This window comes from Takifugu flavidus, chromosome 10, assembly GCF_003711565.1.
Source record: "Takifugu flavidus isolate HTHZ2018 chromosome 10, ASM371156v2, whole genome shotgun sequence".
Taxonomy (NCBI): domain Eukaryota; kingdom Metazoa; phylum Chordata; class Actinopteri; order Tetraodontiformes; family Tetraodontidae; genus Takifugu; species Takifugu flavidus.
In genome coordinates, this window is record NC_079529.1 from 11,299,276 (window position 1) to 11,320,266 (window position 20,991).

A 20,991-nucleotide genomic window follows, 5' to 3' on the forward strand; every position below is an offset into this window, starting at 1 on the left:
AATATCAACATTTTAACATCATCTGGTGTATTTATCTGATTTAGCGGAGTGTGTGTGTGTGTGGTGTGTGTGTGTGTGCGCGCGTGTGTGTGTGTGCATCGCTGCCATTTCAAAGAGGAAAGGCCCCCTCCTCAATTATTCAGCAGGAAGTGGTTTGGCACGTGTGCAATATTCAGGAAGCTGCAGGTTTCTGCTGATTCACTGTTTCCACGTTTGATCTTTTCATGGTGTAATTACCCATCAGCCTTCACAGCAGTCGGGCAGTAACGAGGACTTTGGAGCTACTTCGTGTGTAATTGAGTGTATTTGTGCCACAATATTTGAACACAAAACACAATATTTGAGCTGACTGTAGTGACTGATGGACGGTGTTTGGACGAAAGCAGAGATGAAGGATGAACTGAAGGTCACAGGCTGACGGAGGTTCGGTCAGCAGGGGTCTTCGGGTCTCCTGGTGGTTTCAGATAATCAGGAAAGGTTCACATTGACAGCATGGTGGGGTACTTCCTGTCTGAAAGAGTGACCTGCTTCTTGTTTTATTGATCTTTGACAACTTGTAAAAATGAACAGGCGTGACGGACGACGCAGTCTGGGTTAATCTGTGCGGCTGTGAGATAACGCAGCTATAAACAACAGATCGAGGCCAAAGGAGCTCAGCAGGATGTCATAGCGCCTGTACTCACCTGCATTACTGCCTGTACTCACAGCATTATCACCTGTACTCAGAACATTATCACCTGTACTCAGAACATTACCGCCTGTACTCAGCATTATCACCTGTACTCACGACATTACCACCTGTACTCACAGCATTATCACCTGTACTCAGCATTATTGCCTGTACTCAGCATTATCACCTGTACTCAGCATTATCGCCTGTACTCACAACATTATCGCCTGTACTCACAACATTATCACCTGTACTCAGCATTATCACCTGTACTCACGACATTACCACCTGTACTCACAGCATTATCACCTGTACTCAGCATTATCGCCTGTACTCACAACATTACCGCCTGTACTCACAACATTATCGCCTGTACTCACGACATTACTGCCTGGACTCACGACATTACCACCGCCTGTACTTACAGAATTACCGCCTGTACTCACAACATTACCGCCTGTACTTACAGAATTACCGCCTGTACTCACAACATTACCGCCTGTACTCACGACATTACTGTCTGTACTTACCTGCATTACTGCCTGTACTCACAGCATTATTACCTGTACTCAGCATTACCGCCTGTACTCACAGAATTACCGCCTGTACTCAGAGCATTACTGTCTGTACTCACAGCATTACCACCTGTACTTTGGTATAGAACATTGTCTAAACGTTCACTAACCCAGATTTCTCTACTGGGACTGGTGCTGGGGACTGGTCTGCCTTCACTGGTTTCTCTGGGATGTGATCTGGGGGCTGTAGCTCTGGACTCTTCATTTACCAGATGTGGCGACAACCTGAAGAACTTTCGTTCACCAACGTCAGGAGGACCCACCGGCTCCATGACGTGCTCAAGGTTGCCTTAGCAACAGCGTTGCGCCGTCACAAGTGACAGTGGAAAAACTCCTAAAACTGCTATAAAACAGCTTTTTTAAAATTCCTACAGTGTTTTGTGGTAGAAGTTTAGAGTTTGGGTGGACGATTTGCCGCCGTCATTGTTGAATTCCTCCGCAGGCTCATTCCTGGATAATTCCTCCTTCCTTCCTTTCCTTGTTATGCTCCATTGTTGCTCCCTTTCCCTCCTCTGCCCTTCTTTCCTGCCCTCCCTCTGCCGGTGTCTCTCCGTCACTTCTCCTCCTGACACCCAGCAGGTCGGCTGGTCTCGGCTTCATTTAGGTTCAATCGCATTTAAGAGCGGCTCATCGGGATTACAATTACTATCGTTGTGGATTATTTTCCGGCGTTATGGAACTTTTACGCATTCTTCCTGCCTCGGTTTTTACTCCATGCTCCCAGCAGTAAAGCAGTCGAGCTTCCAGGAGCAGCATGTGTCGGGAGGCGCCCTGAACGCCGGGCTTTCCGCCGCAGAGGAGGCTTTTCGGGGATCCGCCGTCCGATGATCAGCTCGCCCGGCATGAGCACCTGAGCAGGTTAGGCCCCTCAGCACAGCTCCGCGCTTTCTTCGAATTCACCTTGTTTGTTTGTCATGTGTGGAAAATGAAAACAAGAAGTCTCATTAAAATCACACTTTACTGGCCTGGAACCGCTCGGATTTTTAGATTGAAACTGTGTTTTTTTTCACGCTAAAATGTGAGAATTTCTGGTGACACAGCCTTAAATTTGAGGGTTCAGAAAGAACCTTCTGCTGGTCACTAAACTGGGAAGTTGTTTGATGCTGCTGGTTTTGATGAGATCACAGGTTTTATTGGCGTTTGATTGGGCTGTTTTTATTCCGTATGTCCCAGAGTTGCTTCACTCTCATAAAGGTCCAGCTTTGTTTAACTTTCTGCTCTGTTTCCACAGTTCCAGGACGGCCGTGGAGGAGGACCCCCTGCTAGGGAGGATGGCCCAGTGGACTGAGCTTCTGCTGATCTTACTGGTTCAGCTCTGTGTGCCACCAGCTATGTGCCGCCAAACTGGAGGTGGCTGGGAGCACCGAGCACGGCCCAACGTCACACTGGCCGTTATTTTACCGCAGAGTAACACCGAGTACCCCTGGGCTTGGCCTCGAATTGGTCCCGCTATCGATCGGGCTGTGCGAGCTGTCAACACCGACCCCACCTTGTTGCCCGACCATCACCTCACCTACGCTTTCAAGAACAGCGAGAACAAGGGGGGCATCTGCTCCGAGTCCGAGGCGTCCCTCATGGCTGTTGACCTGAAGTTTGCCTATAACCCATGGGCCTTTATTGGACCAGGCTGCTCCTACACCTCCTCCCCTGTGGGACTGTTCACCACTCACTGGGACATCCCCATGGTAACGGCTGGTGCGCCTGCGGTAGCGTTTTACGGTGGCGTCTACCCGTCCATCACCAACACGGGACCCACCCACATGAAGCTGGGGAAGTTCGCTCTGCGGATCTGTGAACACTTTGGTTGGCGGGACCACGTGATGCTGATCTTTAGTGACAAGAAGGTGGACGACCGGCCATGTTACTTCACCGTGGAGGGTCTGTACATGCAGCTGAAGACCACCAACATCACGCTGGCTGAGAGAGTGTTCGAGGAGGACAAGACGCTGGTCAACTACTCCCAGATCCTGGCCGACATCCAGAACGATGGCCGCGGTGAGTCACCAGGCCTTGGGTTCAGGTGAGACCTGACCCGGGTCCAAACGGTTCGGACTGATCTGCTTGTGATGGCTGCTGTGTTTGGGCCTGGGTGACAGTTAGAAGTTTTCCATGTCAACGTGATGGGAGGGCGGGACAGTAGGGCTCCTGCTCCATGTTCATCATCACCGAGCTTCCTCAGTAAATGTGTTTATCATTGGAGTTGAAGGTTGAACTCCAGGTAGCTTCATTTAGGCCCACGAGCCTACGGAGAGACAACGTGATGCATTTTCACCATATGTTTAAAGAACCTTTGTTTCAGTTTTAAAGCTACAGAGCTCCTCACGTCTGAGGGCTGATGGATCAGTTTGGATCTTGTCTAGTTGATCTCCATTTAACCGGAGATGACATCATCCTCATCTTCAGACGCTTCACGGTCAACCTTCATCTTCCTGCCGCCATCACCCTTGTCTCAACCATGGACCTGTGGGTGAGGTCACAGACCCTCTCTAGGACTCAGACCATGGCCTTGGGGCAGCAGCGTGATGGCGGCGGTTGACGTAGACGTCAGGAATGAACAGACATCTGTGGCCACGGCCACATTCATGACAGTAACCATCCCCTGGTAATGGGAACAAATGAACATCTGGATGTTGGGTCACAGGACACCATGTTGGTCATGTGACACTGAACTACACATTCAGATGTGGGAACTGGTGTCTCGCCATTGCTGGGTTCAGCAGTAAAATGAGTCGGCGTCGCCACCGCCGCACTTCTGCAATGCAGCCATAAATCGAGCTTCCTGAATGTGTGGAGGTGCTTTAATCTGTGAGCATAAACACGCCGACCTGGCTGGTTCCCACAGCGCCATTAACCCTCCCCACAGGAGCAGGACATTCATTAACAGAGGTCAGGAACCTGCTGCCATATATGGAGGCCGCAGCCAGCCTATCAGATCTGTAGGTATTTCCTGCCAAACACACTCGGGCTAATTTTACCGTGTTTCTGCCGTCTGTCTGCGTAATCCAACATGAGAACCTTCACCAGGGGACCCACACTCACACTGAAAGAGCATCACAACTTAGCACGTGTAGCACGCACAATGTCCGATGATTAAAGGGATTCTGTCCAGGGAGGAACTTCAGGATAGCTGAAAAGTAACAAAGAACAAGAACCAACCATATTGATGGCAGCCTGAGGTTTGGTCAGCCAGTCAGGATGGGGGAGGATGAGGAGGTGCCTTTCTGGTACCTGGATCCCCAGTTCAGTGAGTGGGTAGTCTCTGTCTTAGGCCTGTGGCAGGTGTTTCTGGCAGGGTTCTGTCGGGCTCAGGTTCCTTCTGAAACTGCGTCAGAACCAGTTTGGAATTCACTCGGGTTTCGTGTGGTTCTGTCAGTGCTTTTACCCGTTCTTTCCTGCCCTCTGTCCTCTTGTGTATTAGCGCTACTGTGCTAATAATAGCTCAACGGGTATCGGTAAGAGTTTATTCATTTTTCATTCTAAACATCCCGTTATCTGAATATTTTGGAATGTTTTCTGTGATCTGAGAACGATTCCAGTTGGGGTGTCGCATGGATCAGATGGATCGGCCATGGTCCAGGTTGAGCCGGTGTGTCCGTTCCTTCCCCATCAACACTTTATAAAGTGAAGGCTCTTCAGATTCCTTCTGAGTTCTTCAACTTTACATTATCAAAGATGCTCAACTTAGTACGAAGCCGATCATAAAAACAGCTGCTCAGAGACGATCACAAACAGGTCAAAACATCAACTTATGATGACATCATCATTCCCTTTGAGCTAGACCAGACCACCTCAGGCTGGTCCAGAACCCTTCAGACCCCCTTGGGCTGGTCTAGACCTCCTCAGACGACCTCAGGCTGGTCCGGAACTCTTCAGACCACCTCAGGCTGGTCCAGAACTCTTCAGACCACCTTGGGCTGGTCTAGACCTTCTCAGACCACCTCAGGCTGGTCCAGACCTCCTCAGACGACTTCAGGCTGGTCCAGTACTCTTCAGACTACCTTGGGCTGGTCTATACCTTCTCAGACCACCTCAGGCTGGTCCAGAACTCTTCAGACCACCTCAGGGTGGTCCAGACCTCCTCAGACCACCTCAGGCTGGTCCAGACCTCCTCAGAACATGTGTTTTTGATTGGATCTCAGGGTTTGTGCTGACAGGTGCAGATCCTCCTGTAATCCATATGATGCTAATTCAAGATGAATCTGCAGAAATTTAAAACAGCAAATATTAAATCCCAATTTTACTGACTCCAAGTTTCAACCAAGTCATCTTCAAATATCCACCGTCAGTCAGGAGCGTGTCATGTCACAATCTGTTGTCTTGGCGCCAAAGCTAGTGTTCAGTCATCCTGAATAGATCTACCCGCTCTGCTTCAGCCCACTCTCCCACATGTTCTCCATCTGTCCATAGTTAAAAATTAATATGCTGGAATCTCCTGGCTGCAGCATCTGGAGATTATCCAGTTTTCATCTTCTGCATTTTCACACTCAGTCACCTTAAGTTCATGACTGAAAACATGAACATTAAAAAACAAAATCAATCAGATGTCAAATTAAATAAACTGGAACTATTTATAAAAACTACTAGGGCCTTTTTAGATCACGTCAGGCTGGTCCAGACCACCTCAGAACACGTCAGGCTGGTCCAGACCACCTCAGAGCGTGGTCATGTCTGGTCCAGACTTTAGAACATTGTCTCACACATGCAGAGGTTTTACTGCTGTGTTGTTCCTGTGGGTCCACTTCCTGTGTAGAGGTCATTATGTTTAAAAACAATGGTTGCGGCGAGCGTGGAGCGGCACACGGGAGGAATGGCGTCACGCCATGGAGACTTCCTGCTGCGAGGAAGCAGAGTGCAAAACCTAAAACACAGAATTTTCATTCAAATTTGAAAAAGCCAAAGGTGACATCAGAAGAAGTAAGATGAGGAGAGAACGAGGTGTGGCGAGACATTGGTGTGATCACTAAGGGAACCTCATCTCTATCCCAGTCATGTTCGTGTGCTGTGAACCTGACGTCTTCAGGAAGTTGATGGTCCAGTTTTGGCGAGAGGACCTTCCTCACGAGCAGTACGTCTTCTTCTACATCGACGTGTTTGGGTACAGTCTGCAATCCGGGTGTCAGCAGCCTTGGTTCCGTGGTGACGAGGACGACGCCGTCGCCAAAGAGGCCTTCCAGGTACCACATGTCATGTTAGACGTACAGTTTTGTTGTGGCACCGCAGCGCCTGTAGTACTACTGAAAACACACAAAGCAGGTAGGAAGAGGTCAACAAGGAAGTTCAGTGGTCCATAAATGGCAGGTTCTAAGTGTGTGTGTGTGTGTGTGTGTGTTTGGAGATGGAATCTTCCACCTCTGTGGAGCCGAGCAGGGGCCACTTATTAATGTTCACTTCCTGTTTTCAGAGCGTAAAGATCTTGACATACAGAGAACCACAGAACCCCGAGTACAAAGAGTTCATCAGCAACCTGAAAACAGATGCTAAACACATGTTTAACTACACTATTGGGGACTCGCTGGTGAGTTTGCTGTGTGTTTGTTAATGTGATAACAGAAACGGTTGATAATTAAGCTCTTTCCTCAGGTTTGTCCATGCAGGTCACATGACCAGTGTCGGGATAGATGAAAAGTTGTGATTTGTTGTCTTCAGATGAACATCATCGCTGGAGGGTTCTACGACAGCGTGATGCTCTACGCTCAAGCTCTGAACGAAACCATGACGCCAGCTGGTGACAGACCTCCAGGAAAACTGGTTAATGACAGGATGTGGAACCGAATCTTCCATGGTGAGTTGGGGAACAATGTTGGAGGGGCGAGAATGTGGAGCAAGAACATTGATGTAGTTTGGTCGATCGCTAACCAACATAAGATGTATTGATCCGGGAACACTCAGAACATGATTTGAAGGGGAGAATGGGCATGTCCTCTGTTTGTGCTGTGATGCCAGCTGACAGGAAGTCTACAATGATTGGTCCATCAGTCACCTCACAGGCTTTTAAACCCAGTGCAATGCATGCTGGGACTACGCTAATAAGCTAACAGCATGTTGGAATAGAGGCAATGAAATAAAAACCTAAAGTAAATGAAAACAAAATAAAGTATGAACCCAAATCAGCTCACATTTTCTATTCTGCCGCATTTGCTTAAACATGAACAAAATGTGATTATTTTATATTTGAGCTGTTTTCTCTGAATGTTGTGCAGAGGTCAGGTCAGTGCAGGAAATGTGTTGTTGGTTAAACTAGCAGGAAGCGTGAGCTGATGGACGACGTCATCGCTTTGCTGTCCTTCACAATAACTCTTGGCAAGTCCCACCTCCTCCACGTCCTCCTCATCTTCCACTTCTCATCCTAAACCTTTCGTCAACGTTGGCTTCAATCAGTGGATCCAATTCCCACAGAATCTTACTGAACTTCTCCGTCACCATGTAGGAGGTAAAGTCAGTAACAAGCAAAGCGTGGATGGAGCGGACGGAGCCAGGTTAATGTCGACACGATGGTGAAATCTCTTCGTTGGCGTTAGCGGCCAGACAGGGGCCTGATTCTCTCCTCGGAGGGTGGAGGAGAGGCAGAGGAGGAGCTTCTGGAGGAACGAGCTGCAGATGTTTCCCTTCACTTCTTTGTCATGCGTCTGGTGGGGAAAATGCTAAAACTTCATCTTTTGCCTGCTGGAAACAAACCAGTGATGAACTGAGAAGGTGTCAGATGTTTTAGGTTTGTGCTTTGGTTAGGAACAGGAAGACCCACCTTTAAAGCTTTTAAGTTTGCAATTACAAGAACAAGACAGCTCCGGTTCAGTGAGAGTGAAATCCTGATGTGAGCCAGAACAGAACAGGCTAGAGCTAAATTCTAATATTAGCGACCACGGCTGATAGTGGATGTCCATCATCACATCTGATCTTACCTGATTTGGCTCATGGTTGCTTAGCGCTCACTTGTTTCAGGACATTAAATTAGCAGCAGGACCGCCGTCCTGACTGCAGGTTCATGTTATCATATGCTGCCAGCCTGTATTCTTCTGTTGGGGTCAGAGGTCAGCAGTGCTGGGGGAACTGGCGACTGATGGCTCCTAGTTTGTGTGTTTATGTCTTTGGACTCTGCTTTCTTCACTCTACGACCTCTGGATTCAAGGTGGCCGTTTGCTGCAGATCTCAGCATCCTCAGCAGGTAGGTGGAGGTGTCTGCAGTCAAGCTGGATCTTCACTCCTCCTCTGCTGTTGATGTAAAGCTGGTTGTGTTCCTCTCAGATGCAATTAAATGATGGGTTCAGGCAACTTCGGGGTCTAGAAGCTGCTGAAGTCCCAGATGTAGATCAGTGGGCACTGGGGAAATCAGTTCTTGTGTTTCCAGGTGACCTGTGCAGCATCATTTACTCCACCTTTTGGGTTTGGTGTTCGTGGAGCAGAACCAGGTTCTCTGAGGTTGTTTCATGTCAGCTGGTGTTTAGACATCATCAACCTCCTTATTTCCTGCCTCCTTTGGTTTCCTCTCAAAGTCACTTGACTCTTTGTTCTCCAGACCGTCAGAGCAAAAATAACCTGAACATCGGACGTGTGAAACCAAATCCTCCTCCTGGCCCTCTGCCACAACAGCAGTGTGTGTGTGTGTGTGTGTGTGTGTGTGTGTGGTGTGTGTGTGTGTGTGTGTGTGTGTGGGTGTGTGGGTGTGTGTGTGTGTGTGGGTGTGTGTGGGTGTGTGTGTGTGTGTGCAGACCTAACTGGATGTACAGACGTAGTGTGCAGTTTCTCATCTGTTGATGATGCTAACAACATAGGGAGCATCGTTGATAATGTGATAATGAACGTGAGCGTTCGCCTTTGACTGCAGGGGGCGCTACAGACACAGGTTGTTGGTTTTTTTCGCAAGCTGGCAAAGATTAGCATGTTGCTAATCTGGTTGCTCTGACAGCTCGTGATTATAACTTTGTCTCTAATGTGCAATTTATGGATGTCGTGCGGCACGAAGTATCTGTGGTTACTAGGCAACAGGTCTGGGATGCTGAACGCAGACGTGCAACAGTGGCGATAATTGCGTTACGCAGATTCAGCAGATCTGATGTTCCATCAGAGGATGTCTCCTGGTGACCATGACATCATCGGGGAAGGAGGGGGAGGGGAGGGAGGGGCTAAACAACAGTGTGGAGGTTCTAATCAGATCTGGGGGGGGGGGGTCGTATCTGATAGATCAGCCTTGGAGGAGGTCAGCTGATGGTAAAACCCACAAATAGGCGCCAGATCAGATTACGGCCACTCTCAGCTGCTTCCGCTCCATTAACCAATGACGCCATGAAGGATGGCAGATCTTCTCCACCTCAGCCAAGAGGCTGGACAGATGAGAGTGGAGACACCCTCAGAGGGAGGGCTTCAGTTCTTCTGATCCAGTTCTTCAAGAATAGTCTTAATCTCCAACCAGCTGCTGGACCTGCTGGTTCTGGAGCTGCTAGTGTTCACTCCTCACCACCATTTTCATCAACCTTCTGATGACCTCGCTGATCGTCAAATGCTGCTCTGTCACAGGTGGTCCTGTTCCGTGAGCAGAGCCAAAAAGGGTCCTGAACGTCACACGGATCAGCTGGTTCCCCCCAGGCTGTATTGTCGTTAATTCTGGTCCAACTCTTAACATTTTAGCCAAAACATTTGGGGTATTTTGTTTTTAAAAGTGTAATGTGACGCCCTCTACGGGTTCAAACCCGGCTATTACAACCACTCTCAAGCGTATTGGACACGTAGCTGATTCCGTCTTCACATATCTGACGGTTTTGGTTGGTTACCTTCCGTCTTCATTCGAGGTGACGCTCGGCGGTCGTGTACATCAGCTGATGGTTACTGAGGCGGCATCATTGCCGCCCCTGCCGTCCCTCGCCATGCAAGGATGTCGCTCCTGGTGCCCCCTGGTGTGTTATTGAGTCAGTGGGTTCCTGATCCCCACTGCTTCCAGTTGGGGGCACCAGGAGACCCATCGATTAACTGAATTTCAAGGCTAGATGGACTTCACCCAAGACCAGACTAATAAACAAATGCTTCCTCTCCTCCCATTTCTTGCTTTGGTCCCATGATCAGTACCTGAAAAGTGTGTAACTCACGTGTGTGTTCTACAGGTGTAACTGGAATAGTCCACCTGGACGAGTATGGAGACAGAGAGACGGAGTTTGCTCTGTGGGACATGACTGACAGAGACAGCCGCAATTTCCAGGTCCACACACTCACACATACATCCTCACATTCCTATCTTTGTGGGGACTTTCACAGACCTCATGCATTACCCAGCCGCCCCTGATCTTGACCTAAATCTCACCTCAACTTTACAAGAACACCTCACCTCAGTCCTCATTTAAGTATAACAACTTAAAAAGAAATATGAATCCGACCAGAACATGGTCAGATTCATGCGAGCTGTTTCAGTTCAAACAAGGGTGGAGGAGACTCACCTGAACTTCTCTCTTCAGACAGTTTTGGTGTACAACAGTGCTGAGGAACATCTGACAGTTGTACCAGGAACCACGGTGCATTGGTTGGGTGGAAATTGTCCTCCTGATGTTCCTGTCTGCGGCTTTAAAAACGATAACCCCGCGTGTCTCACAAGTCAGTGGACTAACGTGTTTCCTTGCAGCAAGTCAACCTGAATGTGAAGAGAACCTCCTTCTCTCTGACAGAGACCGTCACAATCCACCAGATGGTTCTCATTGTCTTGTTCTTCATCGTCACCATGATCCTGACCATCGCCGTCTTCATCTACAGGTGCGTCCTGCTGAACTCTGTGGTAAATCCAAAGATTCATAAAGCTCAGCGACAAGCCAGGAAGGTTAGCCTAGCTTAGTAGGAGGATACATGAATCCAGAAGAGTGGGCACCACTGATCTGATCTTCTTTCATCTTCTCAAAAAGTTGTCATTTGTTAAAGTAAAGACAAGACTTGTGCAGGAGGGTCACAACAGAATGACTGCTATCAATGTGGCGGAGTGTGGACAGGAAGCTGTGGCTGATCTGTGTGGCGTGTCTCCAGGAGGATGAAGCTGGAGAAAGAGCTGGTGGCTCAGCTTTGGAGGCTCAGCTGGGACGACATCCAGATAAGCAACTTTGACAAAGTCCTGCGCAGCGGCAGCAAGCTAACACTGTCTCTGGTTAGCACCAACACACAGGCAGACACGTGTACACACACACACAACACACACATTCACACATTCACTGATGTGTGGGTCCACAGAGAGGATCAAATTACGGCTCTCTGATGACAAGAGATGGAAACTTGCAGGTTTTTGCAAAGACTGGTTACTACAAGGTCAGTTTTTCTTCTTTCACGTTGTACTTGAGATTCCTTTTATTATATATCTACAGCCACTGTCATTGTGACAGCTTGTTATTGTCAGTCAAACTTGTCTATTCTTCTAGGGGAACATTGTGGCCATCAAATACACCAACAGGAAGCGCGTGGAGCTGAACAGGAAAATTCTGTTTGAACTCAAACATGTGAGTGTCCCCTTAACGCAGTTCACCTGTCTAGCTGTCATCTGTCTGGAAGCATGTCGTGAACCCGTATGTATGTTCAGATGCGGGATGTTCAGAACGAACATCTGACAGGTTTGTTGGGGCATGCATTGACCCTCCAAACACCTGCATCCTCACAGAGTACTGTCCCAGAGGAAGTCTGCAGGTACACCTGTCCCTTTGTCTACCTTTGTGTCTGTCTGCCTGCCTGTCTCTGAACTCACTGCCTGTCTGGCTGTCTGTCTGTCAGGACATCCTAGAGAATGACAGCATCACTCTGGACTGGATGTTCAAATACTCTCTCATTAACGACATTGTTAAGGTAAGCTCCTCCCCCAGGGCAGATAGTCACAGTAAAGTGACGTCTGATTTCAGCTGTTCTCCTATAATCTGGCTACACACTAAAATATGTGTGACAGCGACAGAGACCAATACGTCTGTCTGAGAGTCCATGGATGGATGGATGGATGGATGGATGATGAATGGTGGTGGATGACTGGATGGATGGTGATGAATGGATGGAGGGTGGATGGATGATGGGTGATGGATGGATGGATGGATAGATGGATAGATGGATGGTGGTGGATGACTGGATGGATGGTGATAGATGGATGGAGGGTGATGAATGGATGGAGGGTGGATGGATGATGGGTGATGGGTGGTGGATGGATGGGCAGATGGATGATGGATGGATGTACAGATGATGGATGATGGACAGATGGATGGCTAACCGGACAGATGGATGGATGCATGGATGGACAGGTACTTGTTTTGACAGACATAGTTGGATGAATAGATTCTGGGTGTTGGTTAGATGGATGGACGGTGGTGAATGGATGGACAGATGGACGGTGGTTGGTGGATGGATTGTTGGATGGATGGATGGATGATGGAGGGCGGATGGATCGACGGAAGGACGAATGGATGGATGGACGAATGGATGGATGACGGATGGGTTCTTGTTGTGACAGACGTCTGTTCATGAACAGCTGTCCGGCAGGTGGAGGGCAAGGTGACGGACAGCAGCAGAGACCTGGTTTTGTCCCCACGTTCTGTCCTCCATCTGTTGTCAGCGGTTGTAAATGGTGACTGGGCCAGAGTTTGTGAGCCAGATAAAGTGCAGTTCTGTATTCAGCCAGCAGGTGCAACTCTTTTCCTTCCTCTTTCCTGCACCCCCCACAGGGGATGGTGTTTCTTCACAACAGTGTCATTGTTTCCCACGGGAAACTCAAGTCCTCCAACTGTGTTGTCGACAACCGTTTTGTCCTCAAGATCACTGACTACGGCCTGTCCAGCTTTCGATCTGAAGGCGAATCTGTAAGAGACGCTCATGCGTACTACGCACGTAAGTTTGGTTTTATTCCTCCAGACTCCACACACTCTTGGTGTTCTTCACACTGGAGGACTCCAAATTCAAAAATTCCTCCATTTTCCAGGTTATGTCCAAACTGTTCTTCTTTCTGTACTGTGGCTCCACCCCCTCAGAGAGACTGTGGATGGCTCCTGAACTTCTGCGCATGGAGGCTCCACCCCCTCGAGGAACCCAGAAAGGGGACGTGTATAGCTTTGGCATCATCCTCCAGGAGGTGGCGCTGCGCCGAGGAGCTTTCTACCTGGAGGGAGACCCACTCAGCCCCAAGGGTGAATCCATCAGAGACAAAGATGACAGCTTTAATGATGCTTTAGTCACCTGAAGGCATCAGCAACTTTGACTGTCCTTCAACAGAAAAACAAAAATAAAGAAGATAAAAGAGAACTTACAGGGGGCGGGGCTTATTGTTGTCATACTCTTCTTCTGGTGTTTGAAACCCATACTGATCTAAATCGACTGTCTGCAGAGATTGTGGACCGGGTGGTTCTAGGCGAGTGGCCCTGCCTCCGCCCAACCATCGATCCCCAGGCTCACAGTCCTGAGCTGGGTCAGGTGATGCAGCGCTGCTGGGCGGAGGAGCCAACGGAGAGGCCAGAGTTCAACCAGATCAGGGTCCTGCTGCGGAAACACAACAGGTGAGGTGGAGACTGGGAATGGACTGACATCATAAGTGTGTGACTGCCTGCCTGACTCTGTCTGTGTGTGTGTGTGTGTGTGTGTGTGTGTTGTGTGTGTGTGTGTGTGTGTGTGTGTGTGTGTGTGTGTGTGTGTGCAGAGAGTCGAGAACCAACATTCTGGACAACCTCCTGTCCCGCATGGAGCAGTACGCCAACAACCTGGAGGAGCTGGTGGAAGAACGAACACAAGCTTATCATGAGGAGAAACGCAAGGCAGAAGCTCTCCTCTATCAGATACTACCACAGTCAGTACTGCCCAGATACCAGTCGGTACTGCCCAGATACCAGTCGGTACTGCGCAGATACCAGTCGGTACTGCCCAGATACCAGTCGGCACTGCACAGATACCAGTCGGCACTGCGCAGATACCAGCCGGCACTGCGCAGATACCAGACGGTACTGCACAGATACCAGCCGGCACTGCGCAGATACCAGACGGTACTGCACAGATACCAGTCGGTACTGCACAGATACCAGTCGGTACTGCACAGATACCAGCCACTACTGCACAGTCCAGCCGCCCAGCCCTGTACGTGCCAGCCACTCGCCGTCGGTACTGCCTATATTGGGCCAGCTGCTGTAGTTGTGTACACATGCCCACCTCTTGGTTATGCCCCTCCCCCTCAGCTCGGTGGCGGAGCAGCTGAAGCGAGGCGAGACGGTTCAGGCGGAGGCGTTTGATTCGGTTACCATCTATTTCAGTGACATCGTTGGTTTTACTGCGATATCGGCAGAGAGTACACCGCTGGAGGTAGGCGGAGTCATGACTGACCTTTTGTGTGATGTCAGGTCATGTGACACTTAGGTTTTGTCATCCTGCAGGTGGTGACCCTGTTGAACGACCTCTACACGTGTTTTGACGCCATCATTGACAACTTTGATGTCTACAAGGTGACTGAATGATGAAGTGATTGATTTGGGATGTCTGATGGGCAACAACATTCAGTTTTCCTCATGTCACCTGTGTTACCATGGTGACGCCAGGTGGAGACCATTGGCGATGCCTACATGGTGGTGTCAGGGCTGCCGGTGAGGAACGGGAAGCTGCACGGTCGAGAGATCGCCCGCATGGCTCTGGCCCTGCTGGACGCAGTCCGAACGTTCCAGATCTGCCACCGACCAGAGGAGCAGCTGAAGCTGCGTATTGGTATCCACAGCGGTGAGACTCCCGTCCTGTCCCGTCCTGTCCTGTCCACCGCTGCCACTTTTTACCAGAATTTCCTGGTGACCATATTTTCACACGTTGCTATAGTAACCACTTGATATGTTGATGAACCGTACGCGTGTGGTGACCTCGCAGGTCCGGTGTGCGCTGGCGTGGTCGGGCTGAAGATGCCACGTTACTGTCTGTTTGGCGACACAGTCAACACCTCCTCACGGATGGAATCCAGCGGAGAAGGTCGGCCGATGCGTGCGACCGCACAGGTGTCACGTGATCACGCAGCGCTGGTTCACCAGCCCTCCTTCAGCACCTGTCTTTCTTCCTCACAGCGCTAAAGATCCACGTGTCGGCAGCAACTCACGAGGTCCTGCAGGACTTTCAGTGTTTCCAGCTGGAGCTGCGGGGCAACATCCCCGTCAAGGGCAAAGGACAGATGACCACCTATTGGCTGCTTGGTGAGAGAAATGTCCAACCAGAAGAGACCTGAGGAGGAGGAAGACAAGCGTCCTGGTCCCCTTCCACGGCCTCCCCTTTGTTCGTGCTCACAGAACCTTTGAGACGTCGATCCTGAAAGGTTTCAAGACTCTTTTTTTTTTTTTTAAATAAAAAAACATTGAGATGAAACATCAAGGACCCAGAAGGACCCAAAATGGTTTCACCAGTCAAGTTTCTGATCATGAATCTTATTTACAGCATTTAACCAAGTTTCCAAACTTATTTTGCTCGGACCGCCTCATGCTTCCTGTAATGTAACAGAACGTAAACTCGTTAAGATTCCCATTATTACTAAACGTCTGGGACAAGAAGAGACTGATGTTCACATCTGGAGTGTCCTGGTCCACAACTGAAACTTGTCATTTTCAACTTGAAAAAGCAGCAGGAGGTCTTCAAGATTTTGCAGCTTCAGATGTTTAGGACTGAAATGTTCCAAAGCTCCAGAAACATTTGGTATGCAAAGCTGACATTGTTGTCCTGTTGTGACAGGGTTCGGTTGTTGCTTTCTTCCCTCGTTTCTGAGTGGTTCACAGAGCTGATATGAAATCTCGTTGAGTTCTGAAGACAAACCCAAACTTCGTGAAACTGCTGCCCCAGAGGCTGAAGGCCTGAACACACCTTCAGTCACAGCTCTCTGGCTCTCAGACCTGTCTCAACACTGGCTGTACCCCTCAGGAAGGTTCTCACTTTCTCCTCCCCTGGAATACGTTCTTTGATTCTCTTAAAGAAATGAGAACTTTTGTTGTTCAGATACTCAAATGTAATTGTAGAAATAATAAAAATGTGCTCAGAACGTTCCTGGATCGTCAGGTTCCAGCACTTGAACCTTCAAATGTGTGAACACAGCTGAAGAACAAAAGATTATTGGACAATTTCTGAAAATAAGCTCCTTTAAAATACCAACATGTGTTTGACAGTGGTCAACTTAGGTTCCCACCCTAGGGTTGAGAGACCCTCGGAGGTTATCAAGATGATCATTGGTACATATCAATTTATAATATATATTTAAAAATAAAATTACAAACAAAATTATATAAATCAACAGCTCTGATCTATTTAAACTACACCATAAATTACAAAATTAAGGCCGACTTGTGGAACAAAAATCCATATTGACCCTCAGCAGCCACCGTACAGGAGTCATAATATATATGTCCAGTAGGTGGCGCCACAGTAACATTCAGCAGTCCGCTGTGTTCATGGAGGCGGACAGAAGCGCAGAGACATCCGAGGACAGGGTTTTAATAACAGAATTACATGCTGATATACAAAAATACAAACAGCTGATTCTGCTGGGACACACAACGTAACACATTCTGTAGAAAACAAATGCAAACTAAAAACAAACTTCAGTAAAACGTTCCTCCGCCGGCACCTTCATGTGAGCAGCTGGTGGCAGAAACACAGAAAACAACATCAGAACACAACAGAACTCATCAGGAACACGCCAAGATGGCCGAACATATTGGCGCCTCAGCGGCTTAAAGGTCATGGAAGGTTTGGCCTTCACACCAGGGAGAAACACTCCTATAGCCTAATTTAGGGGCGTGGTGCTGTCAAAGGGCCCTGAGGCCATCTAGGGACATGTGACTGGTGGAGGCCATGATGTCCACATCTGGACCTCTCCTCCTTCGTGCCGTTACTGCGGGAAAGTGAAAATCCCGCACCAGGTTGTAGCTTTTAACACGACTGCAGCTCCTCCGGCTGCAGCAGGTGTGTTAATGCTGGAACGTAGCGTTAAAGCAAATGTACGTTCAGCTCTTCATGACCGCCGCGCCTCGATTTCATTTCGGGATTCTGCGTATAAGCGTGTGTGTGTGTTCTTGCTACATATTTCTCTTTAATGCTTTCCCCCCTGCAGGGTCACGAAGAGGCACCAAAACACTCCTACTAAGATAGGTCAGGATTATGGGATGTTCGGGAGGGGTTGGGAGCTGGGAAGTGTATTATGTCTACTAACGTCCTCACAAGGATAGAAGTACAAGGGTGTGTGTGAGCGCTCACTGATTTGACGGTCTGTTTGATGTAGTCTTTCCTGCTGCTCAGGTCGTGATCTGGATACCTGTCAAACACCTGAAGGAAGGAAGGGAGGAAGGGAGGAGGGGAGGAAGGAAGGAAGGAGAGAAGGAGTTATCCATGTGGACCATGTTGTGGTTTTCAGGATCCGGCCTAAGGGTGGTTCTCACCCTCTGGCAGATCTGTTTCATGGTCATCTCCTCCAGGTCGGCGTCCTTCAGCAGGCTCTTCACCGTCTCCCTCAGGTCCTCGTCGCTGGGCGCCTTTTTCACCATGTTGATAAGCGGCTCGTCATCCGAGCTGTCGTCCGCTGAGGAAGGAAGGTCAAGTCAGGTGAGCCTGCTCCACGTAACCCCCGATCACCTGCAGCTCACCTGTGTTGGGGGTCTTGCTGCTGCTGCTGTCGGCCTTCTTGGTTTTAGCTGCAGGTTTCTTCTTTTTAGGCTGGAATTGTCAACAACAGACGGGCGAGTGTGAAGCGGCGGCTGAGGTCAAACGAGCTTCAGTGTTTACCTTCTCTGGGACATCACTGTCGGGTCCGGAACCATCCGAAAGGTCTTTCTTCATCCTCTTCGGAGGAGGAGCGGCCTTGGACCGCTGTCTCGTCGTCTTCCTGGACGTCCCTCTGCTCCACTTGGATGTGGGGGACTGAAAGGTTGAAACATACGGCTGAGAAAGGCTGGAACCGCCGCCGTGGCTCCACAAGTCTCCCTTCCTCACCTCTTCCTCCTCTTCAGACCTGTCCGATTGCTCCTCGTCTTTGTCTGAAGGTTTGTCTTCGGGGGCCGACTCGTCTCCCCCAGCAGACGCGTCCACCCTGTCCTCGTCCTCGTCCTCGTCGCTGCTGGAGTCCATGACGATGGCCTTGGACTTGCTTCCAGTCTTGAACTTTTTGGGGCTGGAGGAGCTCTGAGGTTTGGCTTTGTTCTTTGTTTTTGCCGTGGTGTCGTCCCCCGACAGCTTCTTCTTCGACTTCTTCTTTTTCTTGATGGGCAGACGCTGTCGGGACACAAACACTGAAATAGAAGCTTCACATTTCTCTGATTCAAGACTCTAAAAACAAAGAAAATCCGAAGATCAACTCAGTCACCGTTAAAGTCAAACTTTTGGATTCCAAATGGAGAGAGACAGAAAAGGAAGAAGGCGTTGGATTCATCTCCTCACCTTTCCGCTGTTCTTTGGTGCCAGGAGGAAGTTCATGATCCTGTGGATCAGATCGGAGTGAGTTCCTTTCTTCTCCAGATCCAAAACACCACAGACAACTTTCAGTTTACTGTTGGTGAAGTTCGAGTTCCTGCATTCAGAAAGACAGTTAAACTCCTCATCTTCATGATGAAGAGTTCAGCTGACGCGAGCCTGACACCGACTTCAGCAGTTTCTCCCGTTTCCTCGAATACTCTTCGCTGTCGCCGTCAAAGGGAAACCCGTTGAAGAGACGCAGGTTCTTCTTAATGGTGGCGAGCTGAGAAGAGGACAGAATCATTTGAGGTGATCAGTTATCGATCCGTTACAGTCACACAACTATTTATCAGGTATGACCACCTCCCTTCCCTGGAAGCTTCAGGTCGAGTGTCAAAGCACAACCCTGCTCTTCAGTGGCGTAACCTTGACGACCATGGTCTGGTCGTCCATACGCTGTATGACGTCCATACGTATATCCTACCTTTCCGGGTCTGTCAAACAGGATGGCGTGTAGAGGCTTCAGATCGGCTGGTTTCATCTTAGCGATCTGGTAGCTGGTGCGAGGAATGTCTCCTAACTTTTCTCCTGTGCCTGAAGGGAAAGGAAGTGTTAAATATGTCTCTATTTCTGCAAGTCTGAACATTTAAAGATTTACCATCTCCTATCTTCAGCTTCTCCTTTTGCTTGGGTGCCTGGAAGTCAAGCCTCTCCACCGTCTTCTTCGTCCGTTTTCCCTCAACAATTTCACCCGCAGCTGCGACAGCAGAGGCAGAGAGAGAGAGAGAGGGACGATCAAAACTCACCAGAATTCACCAGAATTCCTTCATCCCGCTGTTCTCTTTACTTTGGCCTTTGGAGCTGTTGTGAATCAACTGGTCCTCCGGGGACAGCTGATCCTCGGGCTCTTCATCTGACCCCGCAGATCTGTCCATCTCTTCGTCCACGTCACTCATGTCAGATCAGTTTATTCTGCAGATGAACGTGTGAAAGGCAGGATTCACGTCCAGGCACCTTATTCCCAGCAAACCCATTCTCTGAGATAGTGGGAATAGTACACACATGTGCTGACAGCCTCTTCCTGTCCTCTAAGAAGTCCTCACAGCAGATGACAGAGAAATCAGGTGAATTTGACTACATTGATAATGAAACAAATTAAAAACCACAATCATCACGTTTAAGAACTGGAAAGATACACCTGCAGGAGAAGTTAGGTCCGAATATACTATCAACATTTACTGACTCGAATAATCTTTCTGAGAACTTTGTGCCATTCAAATGATAAAAGCATCCATTTCTATTCAACTATAGAGTGAGTAGCAACAGCACATTTAAGGTTAAACACTTATTTAACGTTGAATCATTCAGATGTTTAATAACAAATCTGGACTCAAATTGCTTCGATAATTTATCAGTATTTGCATAAAAGTGAGAGAACTGGGATCAGTTTGGAAAGGAACCCTTACAAAATGGCCTCACCAAGAGCTTAAATGCTTCCTTTCCAGATGTTTTACCTTCATTTAATTAGAATAAATGTCTCCAAATTGGCGGGCTCTAACTTTACATGTTAGCCTGTTAGCAGGCTAACAAAACGGCAACTTTTACACATGTTTCATTTTCCACAGCAGCTTCATGGACATCGGCCGCTGCTATCAGCAGATAACAAAGTTTAATCATTGCTGCAGGCGTTTAGGTAAGATAAAGTAAAGCTAGCTACTGCGGCTAACATGACCCTTAGCTGGGTAATACTGCAGACGTTCGGCCACAGCTGTGCCCCAAGTACAACCAATCAACCATGTGAGTGGGTTCTACACAGAATAAATAAAGTAATATCAGTTACTATGGTCCAAAGATCTGACTGGTCAACATCTGCCGTTAGCTCAGAACCTAATCAAACTTTACCTAGTTAGGATCCACAGAAAATAGCGGCTCAACTGACACTTTCTTGTTTGTACTTTCATGATGGCGGTTTCTGTGAGGGGCGGGGTTAGCAGGGCATCCGCTCCGCTGATTGGACGAGCTCTTCCGATGCTTCTTCTTCGCCCTTAATGCAAGAAAGTGTGCGCGACTGCCCCCTGCTGGTGAACAGCGTAAAGTCAGGGCACACTACCAAGCGCTCTCTGGGATGTTAGTTTTTATGAAGGACTGAGAGATTATTCATTATTTCTCTGCTATCGAAATAAATGAACAAAAATCAACATTAGCAGCATTTAAAGCTATTTTTCGTACTTTTTTTTTGTATTTTACAACTAATGTGCTAACCCTTGTGTAATGTTCATATTGTTGTTACTCAGCCAGCGTTTGTGGGTCTGATGGACCCGTTGCATTTTGTGGCTTTTAATGCCTCACAATCAAACACTTTTATGT

General features: G+C 48.6%; 2 protein-coding genes across 5 annotated transcripts; one reads left to right on the forward strand and one right to left on the reverse strand.

The window, feature by feature from the left end:
* The first annotated feature begins 1,746 nt into the window (after positions 1–1,746).
* On the forward strand, positions 1,747–16,226 carry npr1b (natriuretic peptide receptor 1b). Its single transcript, XM_057044555.1, is given in 23 exon segments — positions 1,747–2,103; positions 2,477–3,240; positions 6,232–6,419; positions 6,647–6,760; positions 6,892–7,027; positions 10,338–10,432; positions 10,686–10,821; positions 10,893–10,977; positions 11,242–11,359; positions 11,443–11,517; positions 11,628–11,705; positions 11,786–11,810; positions 11,813–11,889; positions 11,974–12,045; positions 12,906–13,068; positions 13,209–13,364; positions 13,562–13,730; positions 13,871–14,017; positions 14,400–14,523; positions 14,595–14,663; positions 14,757–14,931; positions 15,073–15,171; positions 15,264–16,226. Coding segments are annotated over 22 exon segments (3,183 nt in total). The 5' UTR covers positions 1,747–2,103; positions 2,477–2,516; the 3' UTR covers positions 15,422–16,226.
* A 429-nt stretch (positions 16,227–16,655) lies between these two features.
* Positions 16,656–20,654, reverse strand: dek (DEK proto-oncogene). 4 transcript variants are annotated; one of them, XM_057044586.1, is made up of 13 exons: positions 20,527–20,630; positions 19,687–19,712; positions 19,472–19,596; positions 19,283–19,381; positions 19,109–19,218; positions 18,813–18,907; positions 18,610–18,739; positions 18,166–18,444; positions 17,959–18,093; positions 17,820–17,889; positions 17,616–17,755; positions 17,434–17,502; positions 16,656–16,818 (listed from the first exon to the last, which is right to left on the reverse strand). In XM_057044586.1, the coding sequence occupies exons 3-13, from the start codon at positions 19,578–19,580 to the stop codon at positions 16,807–16,809; spliced, it is 1,248 nt and encodes a 415-aa protein (XP_056900566.1). In that variant the 5' UTR covers positions 19,581–19,596; positions 19,687–19,712; positions 20,527–20,630; the 3' UTR covers positions 16,656–16,806. The 4 variants fall into 4 exon arrangements, with proteins under 4 accessions (XP_056900566.1, XP_056900567.1, XP_056900565.1 ...); XM_057044587.1 differs by having other exon boundaries at positions 19,687–19,722; positions 20,527–20,618; XM_057044585.1 differs by having other exon boundaries at positions 19,687–19,758; positions 20,527–20,614.
* Between the last annotated feature and the right edge of the window lie 337 nt (positions 20,655–20,991).